This window comes from Peromyscus eremicus, chromosome 6 (genome assembly GCF_949786415.1).
Source record: "Peromyscus eremicus chromosome 6, PerEre_H2_v1, whole genome shotgun sequence".
NCBI classification, from domain to species: domain Eukaryota; kingdom Metazoa; phylum Chordata; class Mammalia; order Rodentia; family Cricetidae; genus Peromyscus; species Peromyscus eremicus.
Genome location: NC_081421.1, coordinates 107,641,665 through 107,669,190, shown reverse-complemented (window position 1 = coordinate 107,669,190; position 27,526 = coordinate 107,641,665). Strand labels below are relative to the sequence as shown.

The window sequence follows — 27,526 nt, the reverse complement described above, 5'->3', positions numbered from 1 at the left end:
CCAAGGAACTGGTATGTTTGACTTTAACCTCCACACCCTCTACACTACAGACCTTGGGACTGCTCCAGCTAAGGACAATGTAAACACAAAACACTGGCCAGAATTGAAAAACAGAAGCAATAAGCACTCGTAAACTACTTAAGTAACTACATATAGTTTAAGTCCTGGAAAAGAAGCTGAGGGCTTAGAAAGAATGGGTAAAGTGAATGGTAGAAAAACATTGAAAATAAAAAATGAAGGGCCTTTTTGTGTTTGACCAGAAAGTATCTTAGTTCACCTCACACCTTTCTAGACATATGTGTTACCAGCATTTTACTCAAAATACAGAATAATCTCTCCATGTTTCACCTATCCTTGCTAGAAAATTTCCACACAAGCTTTCTACTCCTTCCAAAATGTATGAAGACTCTCCAAATTGACTTGATCAATTTAAAATTTTATTTGGAGAGCACCTATGATCTGCCAGTGATCCCCTCAGAAAAAACTCCCTGTCCTTGAGAAACTCCAGGCTAGAAACTAACGTAGAAAAATAATCACCCATTGTTACCTGTGCCACGCAAGAGAGCTGGCCTATGGGTCACAAGAGTGAGAGGACTAGCCTGCCTCTCAGTAGCTGGAGCACACAGGAGAGGTGGCCTTGCACCCTGCCAGGACAGCACACTGGAGCTGATCCTGTTGTCAGGTGCACAGAGGTGAACCAGCCCTGAGGACCCGAGAGCAGAACTGGCCCTGCTCCCGGCTGCAGGCTGCATTGGGAGAGCTGGTCAAGGTAATGCTAGAGAGCTCACCTAGGTAGTGATGATGAGGGAAAGCTAGTGGGCTGACCAACCCAGCTACCACTCAGTCAGAGAAGCAGGGCTATGAGTTGGCCTACCCCAGCATCCATCTCGTCCACGTACTGTTGGAGCCAGTGAAGAGGAAGAACCTATAGATCCAAAACAGTGGGATCTCCATGACACAGGACAGCAACAGGCTATCTAAGAGGAGCCCCAGTAACAGCCTATTATAGAAATCTGGAGCCAGACCAATGACTCGTGGCAATGAACACTTGCAAGTAAAGATGAATGGACTAAAAGGTAAACTGTGTGACTCAAGGGGCCACATTATAGCTTCCGCAACAAGAGTATTTGTTTGTTTTTGTTTTGTTTCTTTCTTTGTTTTGTTTTTTTCTTTTAAATTTGGTTTTGTTTTGGAGAGGAGGTTGCAAGGGCAGAGGGTGGATGTGAGGGGACAGGGAGATAAGTGGGATCAGAACGCATGCTGTGAAATCCACAAAGAATCAATAAAAGTTTAAAAAAAAAACAGAAAAGAAAAATAATGAATCGTTTCAGTGTTCTGAAAATTAAAAATTGAATCATGTGAAGAACAAAACAAAAGAAAAGAAAACCACCTTGGCTAATGCTTAGAGGTATCCTGAAATATGAGTTGCTTTGCTTCCTATCACCTGCTTAAACACAGCTATCAATATCGCTCTACTAGTTTTCTTACTCATTGTTATGGCTATACTTGACAAGAAGCAACTTAAAGGAAGGACTTATTTTGGTCCCCAGTTTAGGAAGACATATTGTCCATCAGGGTAGGAAATGTATGGTGCTGGGGACATGAGATGTCTGGTCACAGAGCTCAGAAGCAGAGAGATACTCGCTGAACATGTTCTTATTCATTTTAGGAAGCGAAGGTCAACCATGACATCTAGTCAACATCAGATACACAGAGCAAAGTCTTGTCAGTCTTGACAACACAAGCCTGTCTCTCGCGTTTATTACAACTGCCCCCTCTTTGGCAGGAGCCTAACAATGAGAGCATCCCATGAGTACTTGTGGTTGGCTGGCTGAAAGGTGAACAGGAGCATAGAGCAGCGCAGATGAATATCGTCTGGAGGAGTTAAGAGTTGCAAACAGACTCCTGTTGTGGGTTATTTGTACACGGTGTGAAGGTGTGTTGCTGTCACTGGTGTAATAAAAACCTGAATGGCCAATAGCAAGGCAGGAGGTATATGTGGGACTTCAGGGCAGAGCAAAGAAATAGATGGAGGAAACTAGGTACAGCAGCGACGTGAGCAGACCCAGAGGAAGTAGGATGGCAATACATGTGACAGAATGTAGATTGATAGAAATGGGTTAATTAATTTAAGTTAAAGAGCCAGTTAAAAGAAAGCCTAAGCTAAGTCCAAGCTTTCACAATTAATAGGTCTCCATGTATTATTTGTGAGCTAGCAGCCCAAACTAAAATCTGACTACAGACTCCATCCACAGTGCTCACAATTCAAAACATATTGAAAGGCCACTGGAATGTGGTGATGAAAGGCTGAGGGGAAAAAAACAACAACAAAAAACGAAGGAAACCATCCTCTCCGAAGTATCACGTGATCCTCACTATAAGCCCAAGATAATCAGGAAACATGCAGTCACATATTTTGCAGGCAAAGCCCCTCATCGCCAGTGCACCTAATGACTGATGGTCTATCGACAACCCTGGTGCCATACTTAAGGAACCTGCATTCCAAACCCATCTCTCTTGCATCCAGACCCTCCAGCAAGCTCTGAACCTCACCAGTCTCGGTTACCTCGGCAGTGAAAGGAGGTGTGCCTTTATCTTGACTCTTCTTCTCTGACATGTCCTAGATGAGTGTCTGGCATACAGGTGGTGGTAAATTAATTACCAAACTGTAGGGGTCATAATGCCTTCAATATAACCAGCACATGCTGTTAGTCATAGCTTTCTATGACTAAATGTCCTCAAAATATGATTCCCATTTCCTGTTGCCTTTAAAATCCTGAAAGGGTCTCTACGTTACCTTTCAAGTGCTTTCTGAGCACATGGCCCTTTTGTGAGTCTTAGGGAGTTCAGACCTATTTCTGTGAAATCACCTAGTTCACTCATGGAAGGGGGTGGTGCGCATGTGCAAATTTAATCTTTAAATCAGGACAGTAAATCACACTCAAAGTTCATTTGCCTTCTCATTCCCCAGAGACATAATCAAGAGAATTCTGTAAGTTCTCCTTTCTAAAAAACATTGCAGTACTTTAATACACTTTATAATGATGCTATAAAACACAGCTTACGCAATTTCAATACTGCTTCATTTCTACTGTGCGGACCAATAAAATCAATTCACCACACTCACAGAATAGATTTCTTTATTCTCAAGGATAGCTGGCTAGGCTTTTTAAATCCAGAATTCTCAGATTTATGATAATCCATCAACACATTAAGCTCCAAACTCACCTCTCTCCACAGCTGCCTCTTCAACACCTTTGCTTCTTATTGTAGGAACGGTCGCTCAGCCAGAGCACCAGTGTGTGTGTGTGTGTGTGTGTGTGTGTGTGTGTGTGTGTATGTGCGCGCGCGCGCGCGCGCAAGTGTGCATGCATGTTCATGTGTATGTGGTGAAGAGATGTGTGTGTGTGCAAGTGTGCATGCATGTTCATGTGTATGTGGTGAAGAGATGTGTGTGTGTGTGTGTGTGTGTGTGTGTGTGTGTGTGTGTGCGCGCGCGCGCGCATATGGAGCTCTGAGGGTAAGCTTGGATGTCATTCCTCAGGTGTCGCCCACGTCGTTGTTGAAATGGGTCTCTCAATGGCATGGAATCCACCTAGGATACTAGGCTGGGTGCTCAAGGAGCCCCACAGGTTCTCTTGTTTCTGCCTCTCCAGACTGGAATTATAAATACACACCACCAATCCCAGCCTCATTTACTAGGGTCTCAGGATTCAACTCAGGCCTCATGAGTACCAAGGACGCACTTGACCAAGTGGGAAATATATCTTCCCGGCCCCAGCATTGTTATTGATACCACATCCATATCCGGCTCTAGACAAGACAGTGGTGTAGGATATGCTTAGACAGTGATAGCAACGGGCTCAGAAGGTCTTCTTCTGTGAATGTGTTATGAGTAATAGTTGGGTGGCTTTCCATAGAAACCATTTTAAATGTATCAATAAAAAAATGACTAACTATGAACAATGAGAACATCAATGCCAATAACATAACATTTACTAACAAGATTGTAGGACAAAAGCCTACTGGAGTACATTCTATTAGTAACATTCTTGTTTTAGAGGAAAACTTTCTCAGATTAACAGGTTGTAGACATGGTAAGTTGCTTAAGTAACAGCACAGGTGATCTAGAATTTGAATCTAGACCAGCCTAACCATAGAGCAGCAGATCCTTCTGACATCCTTCACCCTCCTCATAAGTAGAGGTAACTAGAACAATACCTTTAAAGAACAAGAGTGGAATGAAGTAGGAGATACGTCATGCTCATGTAGGAGTTAACAGCAACTGACTTCTAACCCAGGTCAGACACTAACTAGCCCAATGGCCTTGCAATGCCATGTAACTCAGTTTCTCACATGGGGGTGAATATGTCCCAAGTCTGTCTCTGGCTGGACTTTGCTTACAGGAACAGGGGGCTTCTTCTGTTATCCAGGGCTTCTCTACCTTGTATTTGGAGTCTTGTGTATTATTTCAAATTTTTGAAAGGGACTTGGGCTTTTAATAACTAGCTTAGAAATGTTTTAATTCAATGACCTTGATATTCTCAAGTTTGCTGATCAACAGCTCCCATCAACATGTGATGTTATCAACATGTTTGGCTTCTTCAGTATTGCTTGTTTAATGCTAGCTCTTTTAAAACATGGAGTTAGAAGCGGCATTTTCAATGGAATCAAGCAAACAACCCAGTGGGATAAACTTTTCCACTAACATTTCATAAAACTAACTGCTATTGGGGAGGTCTGGTTTATGCTTTATGTTTTAAAGGGGAATTTATGCCATTTTGTATTTATGTGTTCATTTAATCTGTCTAAATCATAATTAGTTTGGGTTCATTTCTTCCCAACAATATATTAAAGTTTTTTTTTCAGTATTATGAGTATGAGTTCTAAGACAAGAAGAATATAATATACTCATGAAAACCTTAGCACAACACACATGTGTATGTATGTATGTATGTGTGTACGTGCATGCATGTGTGTGTGTATATACAGGCACTAGTGCATGAGTACTTCTTGATATAAAAGAATACAAAAGGATATGAATTCCAAGTATGGGTAAGAGGAGACTCACAGTTCAAAGAGAGAAGCGAGAAGGGGAAGGAAATAGAGCTTACAGTAACTGTGCAGAAACCCGCAGTCACAAAGAACACACTCTGAGCTTCAAAAGCTACTTCTGCTGTACCTCACTGAACCCCGACCACATGCTCGGAGATGGACACTGAGAGCCCAAGAGCCTATCCAACAGGGAGGTGACAAAGTAGAGATCTGATCACGGATCTGGGCCTCTGGGCCATGTAGTCAGGAGGGGCTGTGCTTTGTGAAATGAGGAGAAGAGAACCAGAGGCCAAGGGCAGGTCAAGTCTTGAAAAGCAAAGACCTGAGACAATCTACAACAGCATGAGAAGAGGAGACGTGTGTGCCTGAAAGAAAATAAAACAAAGAACTTCAGAAAGCCAGAATGACGTCATCTGTGTTTTAAAGGTGCAGATATCTGATGGGACCAAGACGTCTGAGAAATGAGAGACCACAAAGAGAGAGAGCATGAATTAGGATAAGGACCCAACCTGTGCTGAGTGCCAGGGAACATTAATAACCAGTTTTAGATTAATAAAACCAAATAAAGACAAGGTTTGACAAGAAATCAATCCCTGTACCTTATTGCTCTTTTTCCTTCTTTGAGAAGATTGGGCCATGGCCAGGCAAAGTAAGTTGTACCGAGGTTAATCCATCTGGCCAGTAGGAGGTTCAGAATTCTCTTCACTCTGCTACATGTGTTGGGGTTTTAAAGTCCTTAATGTTTCTTCCAGATATAAAATTATCAACAATAATAATAACAATAATAATTGCAGCTTATCTTCCTAAAGCAGCCACAGGTAAAGAGACAAAGGGGATCAAAACCTGTCACACACACACACACACACACACACACACACACACACACACACACACTGATGGCTTTATGCAGTCTGCAGCAACTGTACACAACAGTTTAAAATGTTATTTATATGTATTCTAAATGCAGCAGCTAGCTAGAACACAGCAGTCTTTGGCACACTTATTTTAAGGTGAGAGGGAAGGCCAAGGAGAAAGTTAACAAGGAGTGTGACCAGAGTTTGCTCTTAAGGCACGAAGACAATGAGTATGGCCAAGTCTCCCTCACAGAAGGAAGTGTAAACTTGGGAAGCTAAAACATTCTATTTCGTTCCATTTTCCACAGGAAATAGGGAATGGTCATTTGTGGTAGACTCCCATGAGCATTATGCGGTCTGGCACATAACCTTACTTTCTCAAGGCTGAAACCATTTAAAGGTAATTACAGGGGAAGGTGAGGGAGCCTTTCCCAGCAGTGAAATAGGGATAGCCACAGCCTGGACAAACATCACGCCTCGTAGGTCATGAGCTCTGTCCTGCTGCCAAGTGTGATGCAAGAACCAGGGCAGATGCAAAATGAGAAGACCCATAAGGGATTACTTTATTTAAAGCACACTGGAACAGAGAGAGTTAATAATGTACGTGGGGGACCTTCCCCCACTTTTTCCAGGGTACACTTGAGGAGAGAGAGATAAGAAAATATCAAATAGAAAGTGAGACCTAGCCGACGAGAGGAAAGACAGAAACACAGGATAGCTTCAGGAGGACCTGGGTCAATACCCAACGGACCAGAACTTTATTCAAAATGGCATTTTATAACAATACCAAGGGTCAAGGCAAAAGACTTCCCCCTTGCTCGATACAGTCAAGTGCCAACCCTTCCAAACACCTGGTAACCACTCCCATGGTCAAATCATCCCCTATGCAACCCTGCTGGGTAGAGCAAGCTCAGATGCTCTGACCTTGAGTAATTTAGGGCCTCCACAAATGTACCCACAGGTATATTAAGTGTGTACACATATATTGGACCGTATAGCCAATAGAAATAAAATGGCAAAAGCAGCACTAACATGCTATGTAAGTGAGCTCTGAATGTGTTCCACTGCTGTTAGAAAGAAATGGCTGACACCAAGGGGTGTAGCTAGGTAGAGAGCAGGAACCCTGGGATTTGGGCCCAGCTTCGCCCAACCAGCTGTGCCTAAGGGTGCTGGGTCACTCTTCCTCCACTCCACCAAGCTTCCTGACCTGAGCAAGCAGCAAGACCCCAAGTTTCTTCCAAAAGTCCAATGAGTTGACTGTGCATAGCAGGGTAGGAATCAGAGTGAAAATTCAATACTTAGAGGCAAACCTTTAGCTCTTACAGACATCCCTGTAGCTAGAGTTTTCCTGCCTGGCCCACAGTCAGGACAAATCTCTGTCACCCGCCAGTCCCACAGCCGCTCAGACCCAACCAAGTAAACACAGAGACTTATATTGCTTAAACTGTTTGGCCTAATGGCTCAGGCTTCTAGCTATCTAGTTCTTACATCTTAAATTAATCCATTTCTATAAATCTATACCTTGCCACGTGGCTCGTGGCTTACCAGCATCTTTACATGCTGCTTGTCATGGTGGCAGCTGGCAGTGTCTCTTCCAGCCTTCCTGTTCTCTCCTTTCTCCTCTCTGTTAGTCCTGCCTATACTTCCTGCCTGGCCACTGGCCAATCAGTGTTTTATTTGTTGACCAATCAGAGCAATTTGACATACAGACCATCCCACAGCACATCCCCAAGTAGGAATGAATAGAGTAGTCATAGAACTGTCTACTGAATAATTTTTTTGCTACTAACATGTCACTACTCTAACTCCCACACCCCAACCCACAGTGCAGTGTGCATAACATCTGACAGAGCATTTGTAGCAATGGGACATATTAGCATGTTCTACTTAAAATTAATGAATGTGTTTTCTTCTCACTGTGCCTTGTGTTCTATAGTCACAATAAAATAATTCCAATTAAAAAGCAGTTGGTTCACTTATTTCTGTGAGAATGATGTAAAACAGTACTTATTTCTAAAAGGAAACTGTTCTGGTGAAAGAGACCTATTTTTTTGTTTTTAAAGAAAAAATATGAAATAATGTAAATCACGTTGATGACAGGAGAGATTCTGGATATCGAAGAACTGACAAAAGTTAACACCAGTGATTCTGAGAGGTTCTCCAGCCCAGGGCACAGCGGAAACTTGGATATGAGAGGGACTGAGTCACACAGTAAGGGAAGCTGAGGCTATCTCTCACTTTGGTACAGAAGAGGTTTATATGGTGGCAGGGGGAAGCCCTGGTTAGCCTAAAGGAGCCTCTCATCAGGATCAAGATGTCACTTCAAAGTCATGTGGTGTATGTTTAGAAAGCCACTCAGCATCAGCGCTGAACCAGGATTTGCCCTCACGATGCTAATCTCGCTGTGAATTCCAGGCAGGAAACAGCCCAGGGAGAGTCCCTCTCGGGGTTCCTGATTCACAGTCCTGGCCTCTGCATACATGACCCTGTTCAATGGCAGTTTGCACAGACACTGTTATTTTCATGTTCCTTTCCTGTAAGACTCAGAGAAACTTTGCTTTTCCCTTTCTTTCTTACACAATGGCAAGAAAATCCTAAATGAAACAACTATACTTTAACTTGAAACCAAAATAAATGCCAAGCAACACATAAAAGAATCAGATGAGTAGGATTCAGGCTCTCACAGAGCGAATATAATAAATAAAGGCTGTGTTTCCCAGCATAAGTTACTTTAATAGGTATGGTGCCTCCCTCCTGTACTTGCAGCCCTCTGAAGGTTGATGTTTAGTTTGAGCAGGAGGACTTTGAGTTTGAGGTCAGGCTGGAGTATATAGTGAGTGCCAGACCAATGGGCAGAGGCAGGGGCGCATGCTCTGTGACTTGCTAAGTAGGATCAAAACTCTGTTTACATCCAAAGCCACTAGTCTACTACCCCTTACAGCAGTATACAGATGGGAGAATACAGAATTTAACCTTAAAAATAAAAAGAAACTAACACATGGTACTAAGTACTTGCTTGATTCAGTGACCTTCTGCGAAGATGTCCATGGTTTATTTGCCAGTAGTATGGTAAAGCGTCGCTAGCACTGGTTGACTGAATAATTCAACATAAAATCGAAACTGGCTCCAAAAAAGCACTCTTCACATTTAAAACCACTATTTAAAATCATGGTAATTATTGGTCCTTAAATTATTTTATTTTATCCATCAATACAGAGAGTATCTGCTAGTGATTTTTGGAAGTCAAGCTGTGCTCTATTTCCTGGGGACAAATCTGGCTTCACCAGTCCTTTCATCAACTGAAATGTTTACTTTGCTCAATCCTTCCTGCCTTTCTCTCCATCATTCCAAACTGGACCTTCAGCTATGAGCAACTCTCCAGATCAACTCCAGTCAACCCAAACCAAGACTAGCATTTCCACCGTGATTTTTATCATTGGCCCCCTTCTAGGAACGAGTATTTGCCACAGCGTTGATCTAGTCATCATTAAACCCAACAGAAAACCTGCTAGTCAAGTCCCTTGGTCCTCCTTGGTCCTCCTTCACATGACCTGAAGCATCCCTGTGGTTCTTTATATTCCAGTTTTAAAATGTAACCATACATGGGCCATTGTTACAAATCCTTTCCTCACTCTCTGAACTGGTGCTCTGGTCACCCTTAGCCACTGGATTTTTTTTTTTTTGACCCCTGCTTAGTTTCAAAGGATTGTTACTATGCAAAACCTGAGAATTTTGGCCATCTATAATCTTATAAATGGCTTCATTATATTTGACCCCTATACCTTCATAATCTAAATATCTTCCCTTTCCTCAACTATCCCTGAAATTGCTCTTTTGTTAGTCTCAAGTGTAGGACATCCCACATTCTCTTATAGGGGAATTTACTTCCCAGTGAAGGTCTTTAAAAAAAAATAAAACAAAAATAAGTTTCAGAATCAAACCTAAATCCTGTCGATAACCTCACTACATGTTTGAGAAAATGTCACTCTCCTGTCTCTATTTTACCCTCCCCCTAAATCTACTACTTGACTAAAGGAGCTCAGTGAACATCAGAGTCACTTGCTGAAGTGATTTACCTGGTACCTGGGCAGACCACAGAACCCTGCATAATGCTGTGGATATCATTCTGTATGCTGTGAATGTGTTGCTCTGATTGGTTAATAAATAAAGTGCTTATTGGCCAGTAGCCAGGCAGGAAGTATAAGTGGGACAAAGAGAGAGGAGAATTCTGGGAACAGGAAGGCTGGGTCAGGAGTTGCCAGCCAGAGACAGAGGAAGCAAGATGTGAAAACACTGGTAAGCCATGAGCCACATGGCAATGTTCCAAGCTCCGGCAAGGGAGGCATCCACCCACTCGGGGCCTCTCCTGCCCAGTCTGCCCACATGTGGAGCCCTGCTCTCTGGGAACTCACCTCCCCACTAGGGGAGAGCCTGGTTAGGGCCGCAGGAGGCCCCAGTCTCAGACCTTCCCAGGGGCAGGGAGGAATATCAGGATAACTGTCCAGGCTGCCAGCTGTCTCTGTCTACTCTCACAAGACTCCCGAAAGTTGCTTGTGTCCGTCTCCCATTTCTCAGTTAATATTATATCCTTCTGAGGTCTTTGATGTAGCTGAAGATGAGATAGTTACAATTTTCCTTAGTTATGATAAAAGATAAGTTAGATATGAAACCTTAGACTCACAAAGGGGAAGTGCTGTGGGATGTTCTGTATGTTAAATTTGTTGCTCTGAATAGTTAATAAATAAAACACTGATTGGCTAGTAGCCAGGCAGGAAGTGTAGGCAGGACAAAGAGAGAGGAGAATTCTGGGAAGTGCAAGGCTGAGGCAGAAAGACGCTGACAGCCAATGCCATGAGAAGATGTTAAGATACTGGTAAGCCATGAACCATGTGGCAACTTATAGATTAATAGAAATGGGTTGATTTCAGATATAAGAACAGTTAGAAAGAAGCCTGCCACGGTCATACAGTTTATAAGTAATATAAGTCTCTGTGTGTTTACTTGGTTGGGTTTGAGCAGCTGCTAGACTGGCAGGTGAGAGAGATTTGTCCTGACCGTGGGCCAGGCAGGACTGGAGAAAACTCTAACTACATGGCAAGATATAGAAATGGGTTAATTTAAGATGTAAGATCTAGCTAACAAAAAGTCTGAGCCATTAGGCCATACAGTTTTAATTAATATAAGCCTCTGTTTGTTTATTTGGATCTGAGTGGCTGCAGGCCCAGGAGGGACTGGAGAAAACTCCAGCTACAGCATAGAACCTTGATCCAAAGGGGGCAACTGCACAAGATTAGAACATCTTCTTCCCCAGCACCAGGGCTCGGCCTGATGTCTCTGCTATATCCTGCAAGATTACAAGGCAGGTCACAGCCAGGCATCACGCTGCCCACAGCGGGTTACAAAGAGTCAGCTGAATATGTGTGTACTGCATACTGCCTGTTTCAGGGTCAATGATTCAAAAATGAAAATTAAGAAAAGTTTGTATCATTTTTTATGCCAATCCATAGTGTTTGTTTCATGTGATCCTGTAGGTATAAAAAAATATACACAACTAGCATTTTTGCTTTGTTAAAATCCTTGACATTTGACTGCCCCTATACTAAATTTTGGATATCTTCCCACATTCTCTCATGGAAAAATCACTGATGTCTACTCTTTGATAAAAATTACTGAAAATCTACATGTATAAATCATTTTTATGAAGATATGATACAGATAATCACAATCCACAATGGGGGCTACATGTATAAATCATATTTATGAAGATATGGTACCAATAATCACAATCCACAATGGGGGCTACATGTATAAATCATCTTTATAAAGACAGGGTATTGATAATCACAATCTACAACGGAGACTCAACACCCTCTATTTATCTGGGAATGATGACTACAATTAAGGCCCCTCACTTATGTGTTGCTGTTGGTCACACTGAGAACATGTGTTACTAATATGGAAAATATATCTACTTTTCTAAATTTTACCTATTATATTTTGGGTATTCACCAATGGCTGCTGAAGGGAAAGAATTAAGTATTGGAGGAAATATCAAATTGTCTGTCAAAAATTCTGAAGATACTTTAAAAAAAAAACCTTTAGGCCGGGCGGTGGTGGCGCATGCCTTTAATCCCAGCACTTGTGAGGCAGAGCCAGGAAGATCTCTCTGAGTTCAAGGCCAGCCTGGACTACCAAGTGAGTTCCAGGAAAGGTGCAAAGCTACACAGAGAAACCCTGTCTCAAAAAAAAAAAAAAAAAAAAAAAAACCTTTAAAAAGTAATATATAAGGTTTAAAAAAATAATATACTCCAAATAAATAAGTTTTCATAATTAATTTTGAATAAAAAGAAAAAATTGTTTCCCAAAGATTTTATTTTCTTTTTATGGGCTTATGTGTGTGTCCTTGTTTTGGGGCATGTGCATGCAAGCATCTGCAAGGGCCAGAAGAGGGTATCAGGTCCCTTGAAGCAGGAGTTACAGGCCATTGTGAGTTACCCAATGTGGCTGTTGGGAACCCAACTCTGGTACACTGGACAAACAGGAAGCCTTCTTAACTGTTGACACATCTCTCTGAACACCAGAAAACAAAGAAAATCTTAAAAATTACTTTAGAAAGACTAAAGTGGAGGATCCTGTATTAGGCAAACTACTTTTCCAGGTTTCAGTTCTCCTCAAATCCCCGTGATCTGTGATTTCAGAGGATCTGACAAAAATATACAGAAGGTAGATCATCATCCTTTGCAGCCAGAGTGCTTTAAAATAATTGCATTTGATAAATAAAATAGAAACACATTAACAATTATTTTTTGACATAAAAGTCATATATTGCAATGAAAATCTTAGAGAAAATAATGTCTTTTACAATTCTAAGAGTATTTGGTAATTATGAATGGGCCCAGGAGAGAGACACTAGCAAGATGTCAAATCTTTACATAAGAAATTACAAAAAGACATATACAGGGTAAGATGATAATATGAACAATACAATAAGGATCCTATCAATTACAATCACTAGGAACTAAGATGCATGTTGAGGTATCACGTGATGTGATGATTTACTCTTCACAAGGTATCACATTGAGGTATGACAGGGCTTTCCTGTACTTCTGGGACAATGAGACTGGAAAAAAGGTAGAAAGGATCCTTCATCTTCCCTTACATAAAAATAAAACAAGAAAGTATATCCAAGACCTCTAAGTTTTCACAGATGTGAAATTAAATCATTAAGTATTTCGTAGATGCAGGCATGGGATAGTTGAGGAGGTTTTCTTGTCAAGTTTTATTTACAGGGATTTCCCCAGGAACTTCTAGCCAAGTTAAGAGACAAAATATTACAAGATAAGTATTCAATAATGTAGGTATACATAATAAAACACCATGGGAACTAGGGTAGAGAAAAGACCTTGCTATGTGAAGGTTCCAGGTCTCAGTGGACATAAAACTTAAGCCTGCTCTTGGAAATATACAGAATTCATATTAAAGGGGAGGAGAATATTTACCAAGTAGATGGAAATTCCCTGACATAATCATTGTTCATTAAACAACAATAGAGTATTTTCCCTCTGGAAACCAGTGGGATTTGCAGCAGGGACTTGCTGTAGCTATTGCTGGGTAGGAATGTAACAATTTGTAGGGGAGATATCAGTGGTTTTATATTTGAGTTAGAATACAGGCTCTGGAATTTACAATGAAGATCCAGATATAATTGAGCTGAAATATGCATTAACAAAAAGATCATTTATTTGCATCAACAGTAATTTGGGTGACATAGTTCATATGCAGAACTGAGACTCAGGCACCATCTATTTTGGTGTCTTAGTCTACTGGATGTATGACATCTGACTCAGGGCTAGAATGACATCTTCAGCTCCTACCATTCTAAATATATTGGCAAGAAAGAGAAAGAGAGATGGAAAAGGCATTTTAATTTGGGGTATCTGTGTATTCTCCAAGTAATATATACCATTTTTGCTTGAATTCCCTTGACTGAAACTTAGTCCGTCTGCTACGGATAGCTACAATAGAGGCGACGTCCACACTCAACCTTCAGTCGAACAGCTCTGTGAACAGGTTAAAAAAGGGAAGACCTGGAGAATATATGTAGAGAGACAATAATAGCATATAATCAACTCAGTCTGTCAGAACAGCATTTCATGATGTCCTCTACTGAAAACATTAAAAAAAATCTGTTTATCTTAACTCTTCTTGACATCTTGAAATCAAGAGTATTATAATTAAATATACATCAAAACTAAATATGAATACCATAACAACTTGTTAAAGCCATTACAGAAAACAATGTACTATTTAGGTTATATACTATTAAAACTTGCATTGTGCTACCATCATGGGCAATGCACTACCCCTTTTCATGATGCAAGTTCTTTCTTGATAAAGTGTGAAGACAGAACAGAACAGCTGCCAACTTTTCAGCAGGGTTCCCCTCGTCTTTGCTGTTGTGCTGTGTACTCCAAGCTACCGGCCTGTGAGCTTCTGGGTAATTCTCTGTCTCTGCCTCTCAGCTTGCCATAGGAATGCTGGGAATACAGATGTGTGCCACCGCATCCAGCTTTGGATGTGAGCTTGTAAGATGAAACTTGGGTCATCAGGCTTCTTGCAGATAGCATCTTTACCCATTGAACCAATTCCCCGGGCCTTGTTTTTCATCTTAAAAAATATTTAATGAATTAACTGATTTTGAGAGGGAGAGAGGAGACAGGCACACACTAATGTTCTGCAACATCTACTGTTTAATGGATACTTGGGGGCAAGAAAAGAGGAAACGCAGTTTGGAGTCCTCCCTTCACTAGATGGCTGAATTGCACCATGGGTTACTCAAAAAATTTCAGGTTTGCTTGTAAATGAGTTGTGTATCTCTTACATGTTATAAGTCTAAACCTTAAAAGTTAGGTCATGGGGGTCATGGGGCGTATAAATTCACCTTTAAAATATTATTTGGCTTTGTAAATATATGTGTGTGTCTTAATTTTTTCATGTATAAAAGTGGATGCCTAGTGAGTTAATATTGAGTTCATTCCTTGTTTAAAATAGAACCTGAAATATCAGCTATTATCTGAAAATGGTTCATACTGCTCCACAGCACTGAAAAGAATAAAGGCATATTAGAGGTCAATCAATATACATTATTTTGACATTCAATCTCTTAACGTACAATTTATTTTCTCCAACTGTACTTCTGATATTTGCATACTGCTATCTTATTCAAAGACTTACTGACATATCTTAAAACTAACGAAGATATTATTATAAAGATATCCCCAGCTTTCAAGAAAGTCTTGAAAGAGCTGACCCCTGGGTCATGAGAGTTGAAGAACTGGCCCTGCCCCACACAGACTGTAGCCCTGGGGAGAGTGGGCCCCGCACCTCACCTGGGCAGCACATTAGAGCTGACCCTGTTGGGGAGGAGTGCTGGTGAGCTGGCCCTGAGGGAGTGAGAGCAGAAGAGCTGACCTCACCCCTCCCCAAGTATGCCATGTGGTAGCACAAGTGAGGGGAAGATTCCCTCCACCCCTTGCCCCTTACCACCTGTGGCAGCCAGGAAAGCTAGGCTCCGGGGCATGAGAGTGGGAGAACTGGCCTTGCCTCTCACCTGCTGCAAGCACTGAGGAGAACGGGTCCTGCACCTCACCTGGGTAACACACACAGTTGAGCTGGCTCTGGTGGTGTAGGTGCAGGTGAGCTGCCCCCCCCCCACACCCCCAATACATGAGAGCAGAAGAACTGCCCTGCCCCTTGCTGCTTACAGCATAGAGTTAACTAGCCAGTGTGGTGTTAGAGAGCTTGCCTTAGAGATAAGGATGAGGGAGAGCTGGCAGGTGAACCAACCCAGGTACCACCCAAGCCCAGAACCAGAGCTAATGTTTGGCCCACCCCAACATCTACCTATGATTGGCTGGAACACATGAAGGGCCGGCCCTGCAGAGCCAAAGCTGCAGGACCTCCATGACACAGGGCAACAACAGAATATCCAAGAGGAGTCCCAGTGAGGACGCAGCAGAAGGCGAAGGCCTCAAACCATACCAATGACTCATTGCAATGGACATTTGAAAATAAAGGTCTATGGACTAAAGGGTACACTGTGTGCCTCACTGTGTCACACTACAGTTTCCATGATGAGATTTCCTTTCTTTTCTTTTAAATTTTATTTTATTGGGGGCGGGGGGATTGCAAGGGCAAAGATAAAGGGAATTGAGATTGGGATGCATGATGTGAAATCCACAAAGAATCAATAAAAAGTTTAAAAAAAAGGGGTACAGAATAAACTATTTCCAAATTGTGTTTGATTCCTGAGACTTGAGAACCAGAAAGCAACATACAATTGCACATGTAAAATCCAGGAAATGTACACTTTGTTGATGGTTCTATAAACTACTATTTTAAAAAGTCAATTATCAAAATTTGAAAATGAAGTGCATTGGTATCACAATGGTGTCAGCCATCAAATACAAAGAATCACTGTTTTGACCAGAGATGTATAAAAACTGCTCACTCTTGTATGTTTAGTTAATTATTTGTGAATTGAAAACACTTATTAGCTAATATTGCACAGTTTTATTTTTCATTTTCTTCTTTCAAACTGATGTTCTGACATCATGATCAATGCTCATGAAAATTTTATTGTTTTTATTAGAATTAACTCACTTGGAATGTTAAGACAGCTGTGGTCCCAAGAACCGGTTACCTATACCTCTTTTTCCCCCCTCCATATCCCTCTTGGTCTTTCCTTATATCACTATATAATTCCAAAACCATGATACTGTTCAAATTAATATAGTTAAATGGAGGCATATGCCACAAATCACTAAGCAAGGGAACTGAACTCCAGGTTGGCATTAATGACAAGAGGTGGACAAGAAGCAGCTCCGACAGGAAGAAAGAAGTTCCCAGGGGGTCATTACTCCACCTGTGCTGCAGCCACATCACTTCACTAAACCTCAGCTGCCAGTGTGAGAAAGCTCTCCACTACGTGGAGGAGAAAGCAGATAGGTGAAGGAACTTGGCCTGTGGTGCAGTGCCAGCGACTGGTAGACTAGAATAATCAATGACTTACCCAGATACCATGTTGGGCAGGGTGAAAATACAGTCTGATGCTGTCATTAGCCAAGACACAGCAGGTGATCCGCACCACAGTGATGGAATCTCATGTCTTACCCTGACCCCACCATACTACAGTTAAAAACAAACATACGCACATACACGATGAGCTGCTAGGCCAGTTTAATGTGTGAGTACCAGAACAGGCAGTGAGAGGGGGCAAAAATTACCTATAGAGTAGGTTATTTCTACAGTAATAAGCTAACTGGACACAAATTGTTTTGCAAAAGAAAAAAGGAGGGGGAGGGCAAGTTTTTACTCTTTCCTTAGTTGAGAGTCTCAACTTGAAGTGGTTTTTTATATAAATAATGCAGGCAATTTGCTAACTTCCGCCTAGCTTTGATATATATTTAATAAGTTAAGACTAAGCTAAGTCCCCCCTTTGAAGGCACTGGCTATTAATGTTTAAAACATGCTGAAGAGAATTTCAAAGAAACAAAGCCTTTGTTTCAGGAGAGTGATTATCTGATAATCGTTCATTTACCACATAATATCCAAATGTGCGATCAAACTTCACCTTTTAAAGACATGTGAAAACATACTTTACTAAACCTGCAAGACGATTCTGCATATGCACACCACCTATGAGGACGGCCACCCCTCCAGGCTACTGCTAACCAGCTGGAGCATTAGTTGTGACTTTAAAAGGCCAGTCCACCTTTCTATCAAGCCGGCTCTTTCAGGATAGTGGCATACTTGGTCAAACCATGAGCATGGGCCCTTGGCAGCCCTTCCTTGGCTGTAAAGCAAGTCCCTTGGTCAGAAGAGATGCTGTGTGGGATGCCATGATGGTAGATAAGGCCTAGTTATGGTATTTTTGTCTGTTTGTTTAACTTTGCCTTAAATTAAAGAATCTGATTATTACATTACAGAAGACCAAAGCAAATGTGCCTATCACTCTGAGAAAGGAGGAAGGAACAGTCAAAAGGTCCTTTGTTTGAAAAGTCAAATAAATGACTTTGTACATCATTTCAATCACTTCTCCATAAGCAATAGGAGACATAGGCTTCTGATGGCACGGCCCAACTAAACCTACTGTGTGCAAGCCACCAGATGATATCTCAGATCAGATGGCACACTCATAGGCCAGCCCTGGTGATGCCTTCTCGGGGGAAGTGGGTCCATTTATTAAAAGTAGATTTGGGGCTGGAGGGATAGCTCAGCCGTTAAAGGCTAGGCTCACAACCAAAAATATAAAAATTAGATTTGTATAATTTTGATTAAATTACTTACTTGTGTGTGTGTGGGAGGAGCTCAGAAGACAATATTTGGGAGGTGGTTCTCTCCTTTCACCATGTGGGCCCCAGGTATCAGACTAAGGTGGTCATTCTTGGCAGAAAGAGCCATACCTGCTGAGCCATCTCAGGGGTCCCCAAAAGGAGTTTTAAGTATCATAATGTCTAACACTGATCACAAAATCGAAAAGTAACCAACAGGAACACTTTCTTTAAGAAAAATACTATCTCAAATAGAATAAAAACATATGTTCCTGACAAGACAGGTAGCATAAATAAAATGATCATATTAACATCCATTCTCATAAAGGAGCTCATTAAGTATGGTGGCCCAAATTCAGGAAGACAAAACCAGCATGTCTCTCTTGTGTATGAATCCTAGCCTATAAAGTAATACATATATATGTTACATATTTTATATATACAACTATACCTACATATATGGAATTTATGCCCATATATGCATATATATATATATATATATACACACACACATATGTGTGGGTATGTGCATATGCATGTACAGTCACATATACACAGATATATAAGTTTAGGTAGGATTTAAAAATATTGAAAAGAAAACAAAAGAATAAAAGTAGGCAGTGAAGAAGGGCAGAGGGATGGGCAAAGGGACACACATGACATGAAAGAGGTAAAAAGACTGAGGAGAATTTAAGAATGGGTCAGGACAGTTGGGGGTATGAAGGGGAAAGAGAATCTCAGAACACATACTTGTTTGAAAATGCCATCATGGCATCTAATGCCTTGTATGGTAATTGAAAAAAATTTAAGTAGAAAAAGAATGGATCCCTAAGAAAAATTCCTATTTCCCTTCCCAATAATCCTCATTTTATTCTATCATAGCATTTTATGATTATAAACAAGAAAACTCTTCAGAAGCTGAGAGTATTAAGAAAACAACAATTCGCCGGGCGGTGGTGGCACACGCCTTTAATCCCAGCACTCGGGAGGCAGAGCCAGGCGGATCTCTGTGAGTTCGAGGCCAGTCTGGGCTACCAAGTGAGTGAGTTCCAGGAAAGGCGCAAAGCTACACAGAGAAACCCTGTCTCGAAAAACCAAAAAAAAAGAAAACAACAATTGTAACCAGGAACCTTCCTAAGAGAAGACAGCAGGACAAGTGCCTTGGCAACCAAACCCTAGGTCTGCCAGAGTCCAACGACACGCCATTGTCTCCTGTGCTGACATGCACCCTGATGTCAGATGGGCACGGATGGACCACAAAGAAAGGATTGGCCAGGAAAACTGAGTCAAAGAGTTCCCACATCAGCAGCATGGAGACCTCATTCAGAACATTGGAGATTATGTTATAATTCTCTGAAAAGGATATGATTATTCCCTGAGTGTGTTCACCATCATCATAAAATCAGCACACTCCTGCTGGTCTAAAAATCCAAAAATATTTTATGTTAAATTTTATGTCAATTTTCATATGTTAAAAGTCACAGAGTAATACTTTTTGTCTCTGCATATCTTCTTCGATACAGATTTACATACACACAAACACACATTCATATAACACACACATTCACATACACATAAGTTTAAAAAAAAGATCCTTTTTAAACATAGAAATGACTTCTGACTAATTTCATATATTTAATTTATATAGTATGTCAAACTTCCAAATTACTGCATTAAGACCAAGATTAATAAATTCAAGGAAAAAAGTCAGAAATAGGGAATAGAATAACAGGATACCTGCTGCTTAAACTATTGATATTTAACTGTTGTTTAAATTTTGAAATGACTGACATACACAAAAATACAGACCCTGAGGTTCCCATATGTTTCCATTATGCTATTATTATAATTTACTATGTGCAAACCAGCCAAGGATTTTCATTAAAGCTATTCTGAAATAGAAGACCACTCACAGTGCAGCATAACTGTAAAGCTGAGGCACAGAGACAAGTGCCTGGGCAGGGCAAGTTCTTCAGCTGTGAGACCCTAACCCATTATTTAAACCAGGTCCCGCAAGGCAGTGCCTTGTCAAGAGCATCAGGATGACTGTTACAGACTCAAAGTCTCTGTTCCGTATTTAGACCTCCCGAAACCATCTGCTTCCTGAGGGCCAGTGGGGGATTCTGATCCGTGTTCCCGTTTGGAAATGCTAAGCTAAGCGTGTTCCTTTCCGTACCTCTTTTGCATTTGTTCAGTGAAAGGTCAACTGTGCAAGACCAAGAAATGAAAAGATGAGTGAAATAGACTTTACCATTACCATTGTGTGTGTGTGTGTGTGTGTGTGTGTGTGTGTGTGTGTGTGTGTGCGCGCTGCCCCCACAGGCCAGGCCAGAACTACACTGACTTGCCTGCACTGGGCCTGGTAGTAAGCATAGGCTCAGGGCTGCAGAGAGAGCCCTGAAAATCTGGCCACTGAATCTGCAAGTGGGCAGAAAGCCCCAGAGGTAATATTCTGTCCCCATGTAAACTAAGTCCATGCTGCTTCATGGTGACAAACGATAGTAGGAGAAGAATAAACACTGATCTTTTAGGTCCCACTAGGAATTCAATCCCCACTTAGCTCTCCCCAGAGTCCCAGGCAAGGGGAATTCTAATTGACGTCAGCTGCTTCAAGGGAAGGGATACCGTGACCTTAAACTTGGCCCCAGGTCCACTCTCACATCCAGGAACAGAGCCAGAGGGTTCTCCTGGCAACTGCCTGACGTGCTAAATGGCAGGCCTAGCCACTGAGGGAATCCTGACCTGCACCAGGGACAAATCCCCCACTGCAGGAAGCATACAAACCAGAGAGATTAGCAGTTCGCCCAGATGATGCTGGCCTATCCCCTCAGCCCTGCGAGCAGAAAATGGGTTCTAAATCCTGCTCTGCAGAAGCTGCAGCTCCTGCTCTGCCTCTGCTCTGCAGACAAAGAAAGAGTACTCTAAGTAAAAGGAAAAGAGGGAAGGTATGACCCTCTAGAAAAAATGCAGTACACTGGGTCTCTGTGTGAACAATTTTACCTCAGTCAAGATGCCTTTTATGGGTACTTGTTTGTAAAACACAAATTAAATGCCGGGCGGTGGTGGCGCACTCGGGAGGCAGAGCCAGGCGGATCTCTGTGAGTTCGAGGCCAGCCTGGGCTACCAAGTGAGATCCAGGAGAGGCGCAAAGCTACACAGAGAAACCCTGTCTCGAAAAACCAAAAAAAAAAAAAAAAAAAAAAAAAAAAAAAAAACACAAATTGAATATTAGTTTGAAAGTCAACATAAACATCACTCTTTAAAAGGCTCTGAAATAAAAGTCAGAGTCATTCTCCATCCTCTGCCAAAGTCAGGGCTCTTGCTCTTGGAAGACAGGAAGGGTTTCTGACCACTCTCCCAGTAGCTTGTCCCTACCCACCCTTCTCACCCCATGTGGGATGCTAGCCTAGCTACGAACCCTGTTCCAACACACCTCTTGCTGGCCTCCTTCCCGCTGCAGATACAACAGCACTGACCCAGATCATCTGCACATCTGTCCCTTACCCATCCACCTCTCACGCCAAGTTTCCATGAACATACCTTGCCACCATACAAAAATGTTTGTGTCAGTTTATGCTGTTATTTGCTAGCCAGAAGTCTATTCTGCAGCTTTTTCATATACTAAAACAACATAGGGACTAAGTCAAACATCAGATAACCTGCTGCACTTTCGAAGTTCTTCCTATATTGGTTTTTTCTGGTGCCCACACGTTACCAGACTCCTCTTCTACAGCTCTTAACAAATTACACAGTAACACCATGGTGTGCTTCATAACCTTGAAGAAAAAGGTGGCACCCTGAAAGTCATAAACTTCCCAAAGAGTTCCAGTCCACTAGTGGGCACAAGTTGGGTCCCAGCTAGTTTTTTGTTTTGCTTTGTTTTGTCTTGCTTTAGCTCAAAGAACCCAGTGGACACTGTCTCAGAAACTACAGCTATTCAGAAGATGAGAAAGAGTTTGGGTGTACTTACAAATGTAGGCCATGGCCTTTAGTTAGTTTAATCAGTGCTTTGATGTGTCCATCTTTGGGCAAACATTGTTTCCTGCCACAGTCTGTCCTTGCAGGGCACCAACCAGCCATTACTCACAAGTGAGTAATCATTTATACCACAGGTACACGCCCATCTATTATGTTGAATGTCCAAACTGAGCAGCTACACTAATATCGGGATACATAATTTTAAAACAGCATCATGAACAACAATAAAACACAACCCAACTTTCAGAAGTCCAAAGAAAAATGATTTTCTTCCTCAAACGCCCCTGACAAGAAAACACACTCTTCACAATTTATCTGCAGAATATGAATTTCCACTCTAATCAGACAATTTAACTTAGGGAAGAGAGCAGGGCTTCTTTCACATCCCCACCATCCCTTTGTCTAGCTTGGGAAACCACAAAGGGAGGCTTGCTTGTGTTTCTAAGTCCCCAGTCCAAATGGCATTCTCCAGGAAGACACAGCAGGATGCTTCCTGTCACTTCTAACCTCTTCAAAATGAAATGTACAACATTTAAAAAGAAGAAATACCAATTAATCATATATATATGCGAATATGTATATCACACATTATATATTAATCATATATATATAATCATTATATATATACATATATATCCATCCATATATGGATGAATATCCAGATTGCCAATAACCAAGACATCACTAGATCTGGGGGTAAACTCAAATAAGCAAACCATGAGCAAATTGTGGCAGATGTCAGGACCACTCTTCCCTACACAGAAATCCTTTTTATAATAAAAAGTGCAAAAGAGATACAAGAAAGGTAAGGGCAGCAAACATTTGCCATTTGCTTTGTTTTGAGTTCTTACTGATCTTCTGTACTTAATGTGGAATTACACACATGTACCCATAAACATGTGAAATACACACACGCCACAATCACATATATATATGAACATAAAAAAATGAAAAGCAAACACCCTAAAGTCAGATTTCTTTTCTTTTCCTTTTTTTTTTTTTTTTTTTTTTTTTTTTGGTTTTTCGAGACAGGGTTTCTCTGTGTAGCTTTGGAGCCTGTCCTGGAACTCACTCTGTAGACCAGGCTGGCCTCTAACCTACAGAGATCCGCCTGGCTCTGCCTCCCGAGTGCTGGGATTAAAGGCGTGCACCACCACTGCCTTGCTTCAGGCCTTTGTCTCCCCGAAACACACTTGTGTCCCCGTCATGTTTCCTCACAGCTTCCTACTACCTGGTCCTTGCCAGAAGAAAGGTCATTCTCTCCTTTCTTCTCTGAATTCTTCCACGTGTTTTCTTTTAAAATGGCAATCAGAATTATATGAAGGATACTTTATCATGAAAATTTTCAAGTATAAACAAAATTGACTTTGCTGATTCAATTATCCAAACAAATAAACTCTTAGTTAAAATATAAATATCTGGCCGTCTCAGCTGTCCAAATAAAGTCAAATCTCAGAATACAACAACCATACACCATAAAACATTACCAAGACCCCTCTTTCCAGAAGCCGTGGTAGGAGAGGCTTTTTCTGGACTTTGGAGTATTTGCAGGGACTTTATTGGTTGACTATTCTTTATCCAAAACCCTGAAAGCTGACATGTTCTGGTTTCTTGAATATTTGGATGGTCCCCTCTTAGAAGGCTTCAGATTTGGGAGGATTCTAGATTCCAAGTTATAGCTATTTCACTTTTATTCCAAAACATGAAGAAAAGCTTCACGATTTTCTTGATCAGTATGCCCTGCTCTTCTTTGCCAATTTGCTCATGTGTAAACTTATGTTCAGAAAGTCATGTGCTGGAGTTTGTTCCTTACCGTAGCTGCTGCGGTCTTAACACTTAGGTCTCCCCCAGATTCCTGTGTTGAAATCTAATACCCAATATGAGAGACTCAGGAAGGCTGCATGAAAGCAACTCCACAGCTCTTGTAAATGGAATCGGTGTCTATAGACTGAGGCCCCTGCCCTCAGCTTCTCCCCTGAAAGGACACAGGGGAAGCCACTGTCTGTGAACCAGGGAACAGGCCCTAACCAGGAGACATTAAATCTGCCAACACAATGATCTCAAACTTCTCAGGCACTGGTATTATGAAAAGCAGATTTTTTTGCTTACAAAAGAGTCGGCTTTGGATAATTTTGTATAGCAGCCTAGGCATACAAAGACATTGGCTTTCTAGTGAATTAAACATAAAAATGTTTTCTCCCCTTTACCTAAATGTTAGAATAAGTCCTTTTTACCCACCTTATTTGCCACTATCATTTTATCTTTATATTCACAACAAAACAGAGTAGTGACTCCTACAAAGATACCTACTAGAGGTTCTACAAGATCCTGCCTTCATTACAAAATACTAACATCCCTCCATGAAAAGCTGTATACTGTATACCTATTTCTGTACTGACTACCAGGCTTTTCTCCCCTCATATAAACTTATAGGTAATTGATTACTGATTGCAACACATCTTCATATCTCTGTCCGGAAAGTCACTAAAATGTCACCTGGACTCTCTGTAGAGGGACCAGGTGTGCTCTTTATGGAATCAAGCAGTGACCGCCCTGAGGCTACATACAGGATTAGGTCTCAGGGATAAAACCTCAGGAGCCCAGTTCTTCCACAATTTTCCTGTGTTTTCTTCTAGGACAGGCTAATCAAACAGAGATGACTGAGCCATCCCAGAAAACACATTACCCTCAACATTTATTGTAGCTTTTGTTCTAGCTATAATTATCACCTCCATGAACACCTACTGGGCTCATCAGTGAATTTAACATGACATCTTCATTGGAAGCTGCACATTATCATGTGAAAGGGAGGAAAAATAAACCTAATAAAATATCATGTCATTTTTTCTTATTGGGTAACAAATAAATGTAATCATAAAGATATTATCCAATGCTTACACATGATCATTAAAGTGTAGAAGGCAATTATAATCAAGTTTTAAGATCATTTTGCCGCTATGGATTCTTAGCTAGTATTTAAAAACTAATTTTATTTCATCGTATTTTCAGAGTTTCAGCCCTGGAGAAAGCCAAGCACCACCATGTCCTTGTATCATTAGGAGGAGATAAGACAACACTCCATCGGATAATATGGAAACTGGGGCTTACTCTGGGGTTCACAGGGTAGGTTTATGGCTTGATTTAGTGACAATAGCCCAATTCATGGTTACTGCCAATAGAACAAATACTTTCTGCTGTCTAACACCGAAACTGCTCACCAAAAATAAACTATGCATGATGTCCGGTTCTTGGGACCGGGTATCCTGAAGGACTTTTCAATCAGCAAAGGTCTATTCTGATACTCCAGGAAGCACATCACTGTGCTAACAGTCACATTCAAATAAGCTCTTCAAGAATGATAGCAAAAGCATATGAATACTCTGAAGATGAAAAACACAAGTGTATATGAAACACTTTCAATGTCTCCTTTCTTCCAAATATTCTGCCTTGAAATGTTTTTCCCTTGCCAAGTTAAAAATATTTAAAAATAAAAATAAACATTTTTAGCTTCACTGAAAATAAAAGCCTATACACTCAGCAAACTCCATAAACAGTATATAAACTCTCTAGGTATTAGATGCTCTGTTTATAATAAGATTGAATTTTTATGACACAAGAGGAGCATCCTTACAACAAATACATCTCTTTCTAAGAAAAGTGATGGAGGAAACGCATCTAGGAAGTAAACCCTAGGCGCAAGACAGCGGAGGAAGGAGCCCACACCGGCTTCCTTAGTCAAGTCAGTGCTTCTCCCACTTTAGTGTGGACCAGGACTCAGAGGACTTAATCAAAACATAGACCGCTGGGCCTGACCCCAGGGACTCAGAGCCTGAGAATTGACATTTGAACACATTCCCTGGTGCTGACGAGAAGATGTAGCCTGGGGATCATCCTCAAAGCACCACTCACTCTGTTTCACTTGGACACAGCTACCACCTCTGTGTGAGGCTGAGGACATGATGTCTAACCTTGCCTTGTGGTAGGGTTTCTGCTGACAAAAAACTGCCAATTAGTTATACCTACAGCAACAAGGTAGTACATCACTTTTGAGATCACAGTAACTCAATCTTGTAGACAATTAGTGAAAATAAAAACATTTCTAGGCACAGACAATGTCCTTAATCCCTTAAGGATGCCCAGATTCAACAGTAAAAGCAGATGATGTGTAAGGTGTCTGAAGGCTCACTGGTAGGTAGGATCTTTGACTGACTGTTCTATATAGTGGTTGGTGTACCTTGGCCTCCATGGTTGGGCCTTACCTGTGACTGGGGCATCGATATCCAGCAAGTTTTTTTCCTGTCGAAGAATCGAAGCACCCTCTGTTATTATTCTCAAGGCGACACTTTCTTCCAGCCTGCCCTCCTTCATGAGATGTGCTTTTAAGATATCCACACGAGGCTTCCCGTCATTATCAAACACTTCCTTTGCTGTCAGCCGGTGACTTGGCGGAAATGGAACAGCTGAAAGAAGAGAAGTCCAAAGGTTACTACATTAACCAAAGCACAGCCACAACGGGCGGCCGAGCACCGAGTAGCCACTCCATCACTAACCAGCTAATGCTGTCTTTAATACATTCTCCAATTAAAACGCAATCAGGGTCTGTCAAGAATTAAAGGCTGCCTTCTTCCTTTGATTCGAGAAATAATTAGTGGCCATGGAAAGGGGGCTTATGATTCTTCTCAGTCAATACTATTGTTTACATATGAAAGATCCTGATTGAGTTTATTTAATCTTTAAGGAGAAAACTTCCTGTTAGGCAATCACCAATTCCATAAATGAAAACAGATTCTAAACATACGTTTGAAATCCACCACAGCAGAGATGGTTTTGCTCTGCTGGGACCAAGGCAAGGGATAAGGCAACTAAACACTTTTGTCTGTTCCAACTGAAGTCCGTCTCTGAGTCAAAGCCCTACTATCAGCTACTCACTATTACAGGAAAGAACAGAAGTTTTAAAGCAAAAGACACAAAATGAACTGAAACTTGAGCAGGAAGGTCAAATTTACATTTGAAATTATGTCAACAACTCAACCCATAACACGTCTGCCACACAAGCTTGAAGACCGGAGTTCAATCCCCAATACATATTTCCAAAAGGCCATGCACAGTGGTGATGCATGCTTGAAATTCCAGCTCTGGGGAGGCAGATTCTGGGGTTCCGTGGTGACTGTCCAGCCACCTTAGCCTAACCTGTGTGTCTCAGGTCCCAGTGAGAGACTAAATCTCAATATGCAAGACTGAGAGCCTCCTGAGGAACAACAACAACAACACACACACACACACACACACACACACACACACACACAC

At 41.4% G+C, this 27,526-nt stretch overlaps 1 protein-coding gene across 2 annotated transcripts in view; it reads right to left on the bottom strand.

The window, feature by feature from the left end:
- Ppp3ca (protein phosphatase 3 catalytic subunit alpha) overlaps positions 1–27,526 on the bottom strand; it is a 274,974-nt gene that overhangs the window by 123,267 nt on the left and 124,181 nt on the right. For both annotated transcript variants that reach the window (XM_059266312.1, XM_059266313.1), the window contains exon 2: positions 26,479–26,679. In XM_059266312.1, the coding sequence (XP_059122295.1) occupies positions 26,479–26,679 (201 nt within the window). The remainder of the gene's footprint in view (positions 1–26,478; positions 26,680–27,526) is intronic.